Below are 7,017 nucleotides of genomic sequence, written 5' to 3'. Positions count from 1 at the left end.
TCATGTTCATCATTTCCATTAGGTTCGGTTAGTTCGACAACGTTTTTCACATAATTCCTAACCGAACTTCTCTCTGCAACTTCCATTTTCAACTCATTTGATGGTTAATACTCATTTTTCAATCGAACGAGGAACGTCAAGGAAAGAGAGAAGAAGAAGAGAACAATTTTTTTTTTCAAAACTAAAAAATTTGGATTCCCCATTGTTTTTGTTTCTGATTTTGATTTTGGTTAATAGATTCATTTAGATTAGATATATATGATTAGATTTATATAATTATTAGGTTAGTTTTAATTTAAATTAAAATAAAGGGTAAATGTGTATTTACCTAACTTTAGGACACCCCTTATAAATATAGGGAGGTTGGCCTAATAAGACCATGGTCCCCCCAAAAAAACCATGGTCCCTGAAAAATGGTTCATAATTATAGATTCCTACCAAAAATGAGCACACTCTGAGACATATAACACCACTATCTCCCACTTTAAAAATCAACTGTTGAAAATTAACGGTTGAAATTAAATTCGGTAAATTGTGAGTCTCGATTGTGCTCATTTAGAAGGAACCTAAAGTTTAACAAGAGGAAAACGTCATTAAAATATCTGGTTCAAGTTCATTATTATTTGGAGTCCAAAGAAAAATTGGTTCAATCTTGTATGGGAGTGTCCATATATATAAGATTGTGCATGGATCCTCCCTCAAATGTAAATGTATCACTTAAATCTTTTGTGATCTTTTCTATTTGAAAAACTCCCTTTGAGGAAAACTAAAGAAAATAAATGACACTAGAAGACATTGGTATGGGAATTCAGGCGCATCAACCATCATCATTAGGAGGAAACACAAAATAATACTTATCTATTCTGGTATGCAATGTCCTTGTTCCTGCCTATTCGCATCATTGTGCACAATTCGTTCGACGATTGATATATCTAGAATGTGATTTATGATACAATTCACCAGTGAAAAATGAGATTTTTAAATCTGATTGGGATATATAAAAACGACTTCCAACATATTTCTTAATAGACAGGGCTTCCAATGGTAAGTTGATGATCCTGTCTTCTTCTTCTTCCAAACTTAAGCTTCCACTTTACATTCTGGATATAAGAAGAATCCCCTTTCCATTCTCAATTAAAATCTTAGGAACCTAAATTGAATTGAATTTTTCTTTGCGAGAAAAAATTGAGTTTCCCCAAAATGATATGTGTGACCTAAATGATAAGAAGATTCACTGATGCAATGATAAATTTTAAAATCTTTAGTATAATAAACCCTAATTTAAAATTTTTGAAAATAATTTCATGCGGAAAGCAAGAAGACTTACAAGTGAATAAGGCCTGAAATCGTTCAGCGCGATTGAACTGAGGAAATTGAATAGACTGGAACTGGAGTGTTTGATTTTGGGGAAGGATAAAAGCTTTTACTCCCTTCGTATTTATCGCCCAGGCATGACAACTCCGTTTCCCATTTTGACATTTGGTCAACAGCTAGTCACTCTAGTCAATGCCTTGTACCGCGCCTTTGGTGTTCATCAGCTTGGTACAGGACCGGGCATAGACTAGCTAGTCGACGGCCTAGGGCCCCCTAATCTTAGGGCCCCCCAAATTCTATTTGTTATACAATTTTTCTTTTTAAATATTCCATTTTTATTTTTCCTTTTTTCCTGATTTATTATATTTAATACTTCCCTTTTTAAATATTCGTTTACTTTGCTTACAAGTTCTAAGGTTTTCTCATTTCTAATTAAAAAGGAAGAAAAAGATTTACGTCAATGAAATCAAAGTAAATTTTTTCATTTAATTAGTATTTTATCTAGATTCCACTTCCAAACTTTAAATTCAATTCTTTTGCTTCAAAAAAATAAATAATAATTCAACGATTCAATTTAGTTATTGTGTATTATGGTGCAAGTATGCTCCGAAAAAAATGTTAAGTTGTGCGATCGGCAAACAACTCATTTTGCATCTTCTTATATCAAGCTTGAAAGTTATCTGAGGCATGATATGGGTTTCGATATATTGACGGGCATGACTTGTATGTTGATTTTCTTATATATTATGGAGGACTGATTTCCCAATGTGTTTATACAATATAAAATTTTATAGACAATTTTGGCAACAGTCGGCTTGTCCAACAAATGTTGGAAGTTGATAGTGGATACATTTATTTCGATAATATGATTGATGATTTTGATTCGAAAGGGGTGGCAATATTGACCTGTGTTTTTTCGGTGTTTCTAGATATCCTTTTTTGGCCAATTTTGTCATTTGATGTTTTTGATATCAACAAGGAAAAAAAATTCGCTTACTGAGAGCCTCCATTTCTCTAACTTCGCCTAGAGCCCCCAAATAGTTTGCTACGCCCCTGGCTTGGTATCACTTTTCTTGAGACAAGAATGTATTATCCGGAAGGTTAAGAGGGCGTTTCATCAGCTGCAGTTCTTTTCACTTGGGCTTCTGGTGCAAAGTTCAAACTTGGCTCCCTATGTGATAATTTGTTGTGTAAGACCAATCGTTTTCAAAAGTGTTTCTCACTCCTAGATCTAAGGTTTATATTTAGACTCACACTTAGCCACATCGATAGATTTTGCATGTCATCTAAGTCATACATAAAAACAAACATGGAGTTATCTTCCTAACCTTCCTGGGAATAATAATAATGTAATGGTCAGGCGAGTAAGACTCGGAACAAGATTTGGGAGGACAACACCATGGAAATTGTCGCACATTTTCCTATTTTATTTCTTAAATACCGAGTGTTTAAGCTTATGATGAAAAAATTGTCCATATAGAAGCATTTATTGAAAACAGATAACTTGACATTAATTAAGAATCCAGTTGCCTCCTTACCGACATATTATATTTTCTACTAAATTTGCTAGCAATCATGGTACTAAAAATGGCTAGATTTATGGGGAATATTTATTGTGGGTATTAAAGATTGCTGGTATAAAATGAGTTAGCGCCTTGAAAGATTTGACCAGTCTTGTAGAGATTTACATGGATATGTAACAATTTTTTTCACTTTGATAACTAATTACAATCAATTGGTGGTGAATGGTGAGATGTAAGTTTTATATAAAAGGAAGACCGAGTAAGATATCCTTTTTATGATGGCCAACATTCCAGCGGTTTTTAATTTGCCTACTACATAAAGGTATTGGCCTTTTAAATGTTAGTTGTTTGTTTGTTAACGATGAAATTGAGACACAAGACTATTGGGTGATCCATTGTGGGTACTCCTAGGATGATATGAAAGGTAATTCCTTAACTTATATGTTAACCCAAACATGTGAAGAGATTGATAATTCTTCGGATTTGAAACGAAAATAATATCGTAGGAATTTTAACTAATTAAATGCTTTACGATCGGAAAACAGTATTACATATGTAACATCGTTTAATTTATTATGTAATTAACTAAACAACATCTTGAATGCTTTAAAGAATTCTATATAAAAAATAAATGTTTAAAAACAATTACTAAATTATCTAGTATTGTATTAAAGATGTTATATAAGAAAAGACAAATTAAAATTAGATGACAATTCATTATCATGAAACATATAATACAAATACAATCAGAAAAGAAATTAAAGATATATCATTAAGGAATTGTTATTACTCTTATTTATATACTCGTATGTTTTTATTTAAGTTCAAAAAACCAATGAGCGGAAGCTTATTGATCTTCATTCACTGAGGTAAAAAGGGATAAATACAATTGTGTTTTATTATATTTTCCAGTAAATAAAAAAAACAATTTAATTTGGTAAAATTATCTGCATTTTCTGTCGCATGCATCTTCTCCTTGGGCATGTGTGATTTGATTTAATCAATAAGTGAACATTGTTAGAATATGCTTGTATGCCTATTATTTCTTGTGAAATCTTAAGGAATATTTCATTTGAAAAAAAAAAGAATTTAAAATATTAGTTGAACGAGATAATATGCATGATTTTCGAGCATCGGAACTGAATTTAAGACGGTAAATTTCCCAATGCCGTGAAAGATGAGGTTTATGAAGACAAAGATATCTCGTAGATGGAGAAAATTCAGACATACAAAGTGGTGAAGTCATGGAAGACATTCCAACCTCCAAGGCTATATACATATTTCCAATAATTACCAAGGAATATTTATCACCACTAGATAGCAGCTACACATGTGATACTTCACCTATAAAAGTCAACGTAACAACAATAAAGATTGATGATTTTCAACACAAACAGTATTTCGTACAACCACCAAGTAAACTTGTTCGAATGGTCTCCTACATGTTTAATAAAATTTAGTAACCAATCCCAACCATGCATGATAAAGATAATAATCAAAATTTATAAACTTATACGAAGAATAAAGTTAACATAACTTTACACATCAAATCGAACAATGATAAATCCTGAAAAGTACAACTACTAGATAGATTGAGTCAAGGGACATTCAAAAGTCTATTATTGATTCAAAATTATACGGACGGGTGTATTAGGAGCAGTGTTTGGTTCAGTAATTGGGGGTTGGATGAGTGACTGTTTTGGTCGAAGATTTGCACTCTTGTTTGCTGACAAATTGATACTCGTTGGTGGACTACTACTCGTAGTGTTTCTATCTATTAGTGATTATGTTTTTGATTGTTACTTGGTAACTACTGTTATGAAGACAATTATAGGTTTTGGGGTTGGAATGACATCAATAACCTCCCTTAGTTACATATTAGAAGTAGCTTCAACTCATCCTCTAAAAAATCTACATATTTGGAATTCTACGTATTTTACTGTTGGAAAATTCATCTTCTTTTGTATCGATACCAGAGTTGCTGCTTATACTCAGGTATGTTTACAATTGATGGTTTCTTATTATTAGTTCTCTTGCTGAATTAACATCTTAAAGTTTATTGTTCTTAAAAATTAAATGACTCCAGGACCTTAATAAGACATCAGATTATATCCTCGCAATGGCATTGTTTCCAGCTCTGCTTCAATTTTTGCTAATGAGGGAGCTTCCTGATTCACCTATATGGCTATATAAAATGGTTAGTTTCAGAACTTGGAGTTTCTGTCGGTAAATTTTGAGTTTCGGTCGATGATACTTTTTTTTTTAACAGAACCGAAAAGAGGACTCAATTAAAGCTTTCGGGACATTTTACACTTCCCGTGAAGTTGAGAAAGAGTTGGAAGCTATAAGGTTGTCAATTAAGAATGAAACAGGTGGTCCAGATGAAAAACCCTATTATGATAGGAATATCTTTTTTAGGATGAGGACAACATGGAATAATTCATTAGAACGTAGACAGATTGTTGTTGGTATTGATCTGCAAGTTGCTGAACAGTTTGTGAGTGAGAACACGTTAATTTATGTCTTTCCGCGTATCATAAGGATGGGTGGCCTCATAGCATCACCAAATCCTAAATGGGACATCTGGTATATGAAGTTGACTTTCTTGATGTGCTATGGTCTTAATGGTATTCAAAGTGCAAGTCTGCCTTACAGAATTGTAAAACTTTCGAGGAGGAAGATTTTGCTTGTCAAATCATACTGTATGATGGTGTGTCTTTTAGGGTTAAGTTTCTTCATTATTATATCACCTAATAATATTAGAGGAGTGAGTAATAAACTGGAGACCATCACGTATTTCGGTAACAACACATGTCCGAGTTATACTTCAGCACCAGATGCAGATGCATGGAACTGTTTCAAATGCCTTCAAGCAGGATGCGGATTCTGTAATGGTATTGATGAAAATTTCATGGTAAGCAAGTTATTATTTTCTCCAAATTTAACTGAAGTAGGGCTACAAATACAGTTTCGTCGTCACACCCACATTTGGTGTATTTCACTCACTACCCGAGCTATTCTTAGTACTTCATTATTTGTTCACTGTGTAATTGCAAAATATACATGATGTCGATGATATTTTTTTCTTTTTGCTTGCTGATGAATCGCTCCTTTCTTCTGCACAGCGTGCACCTATTGCCTGCTTGGCTGTAGAACCTATTGGGACATCACCATCATGTTTTCCTGAACAGGGAATCTGGTTTGCACCAGATTCCGTCACAAGACAATGCGAATTGAAGATTCCTTATGGTCCAGCTTTTATATTGTTAATAATCGGCCTTGTTCCCTACACATTTGGGTTGGAATCACATATGCGCTCAAGGATGTCCAAGGTAGAAGTTAGAGGGAGACTTGCTGGGACTGTAGCAGCGACCAACTGGATCTCCTTCCTCTTGGTGATTGTATCATCTTTTACGATTAATAAAGATGGAGGAACTCTATTCTTAATGCTCCTCATCAGTTTGATTTCTTTCTTTGTTACTCGGTTGATCAATTTGTCTTATTTGTGGGTACCAGAAATGAAAGGTTCCTCCCAGTCCAAAGTGGATACTTCCAAAGTCAGTTGAAGGGATACTCTTGGTACAAATATTGTTATATTTTAATGTTTTCCTTTGGTTTAATTAGGAGATAGTATAGGTGGTTTATTTGTTTGACTTGATTTTTCTTTTGCTGAGAATATTTATTTATTTTTTTGCTAACAGTCACGCATAGTATGAATCCCTGATTTCTGCGCTGGTTTTTTCTTACCGTTAAGAAGTAAGCTTTTTTGGGAGTCCTATGATGTTCCTCATTAGTTTCATGGTTTTTTCTTCCTTTGTGATTAATATATACAAAACCCTAACCCGGTGAGTAATGCGTGTGGTATACACATACAAAAACATTGGACACCTATCATCTTCCCTTAATTTGTGATGACCCAACGGATATTCATGGTTTGTATTAACCATAGAGATGGTTCTTGTAAAAACTTGTCCATTGTATAATTCCACGATTCATTTTTTCAGCATAGGATCAAAAAGAAGATTTTATGTTGAGCAGAACAACGTTTGTACATTCCCAGAGTAGTATAACACGCACGCGCTATGCGCCTGCCCGTCCGTTCTTTTATTTGATTACATTTACGTACGTTGTTACTTGTTTGTACCTATAATATACACAGGTAAAACAACTTGAAATCGAA

General features: G+C 33.5%; 1 protein-coding gene across 1 annotated transcript; it reads left to right on the top strand.

Annotated features, from left to right (window-relative positions):
• Nucleotides 1-4,523: 4,523 nt before the first annotated feature.
• On the top strand, nt 4,524-6,403 carry LOC113316710 (probable inositol transporter 3). The gene is made up of 4 exons (XM_026564858.1): nt 4,524-4,832; nt 4,924-5,034; nt 5,107-5,751; nt 5,963-6,403. Exons 1-4 carry the CDS (start codon nt 4,524-4,526, stop codon nt 6,401-6,403), a joined length of 1,506 nt encoding a protein of 501 aa, XP_026420643.1.
• The last annotated feature ends 614 nt before the right edge of the window (nt 6,404-7,017 follow it).

The sequence above is a fragment of the Papaver somniferum genome, chromosome 10, assembly GCF_003573695.1.
Source record: "Papaver somniferum cultivar HN1 chromosome 10, ASM357369v1, whole genome shotgun sequence".
Classification (NCBI taxonomy): Eukaryota; Viridiplantae; Streptophyta; class Magnoliopsida; order Ranunculales; family Papaveraceae; genus Papaver; species Papaver somniferum.
Note: the sequence above shows the minus strand (reverse complement) of the source record. Positions and strands in the feature narration are given on the sequence as shown.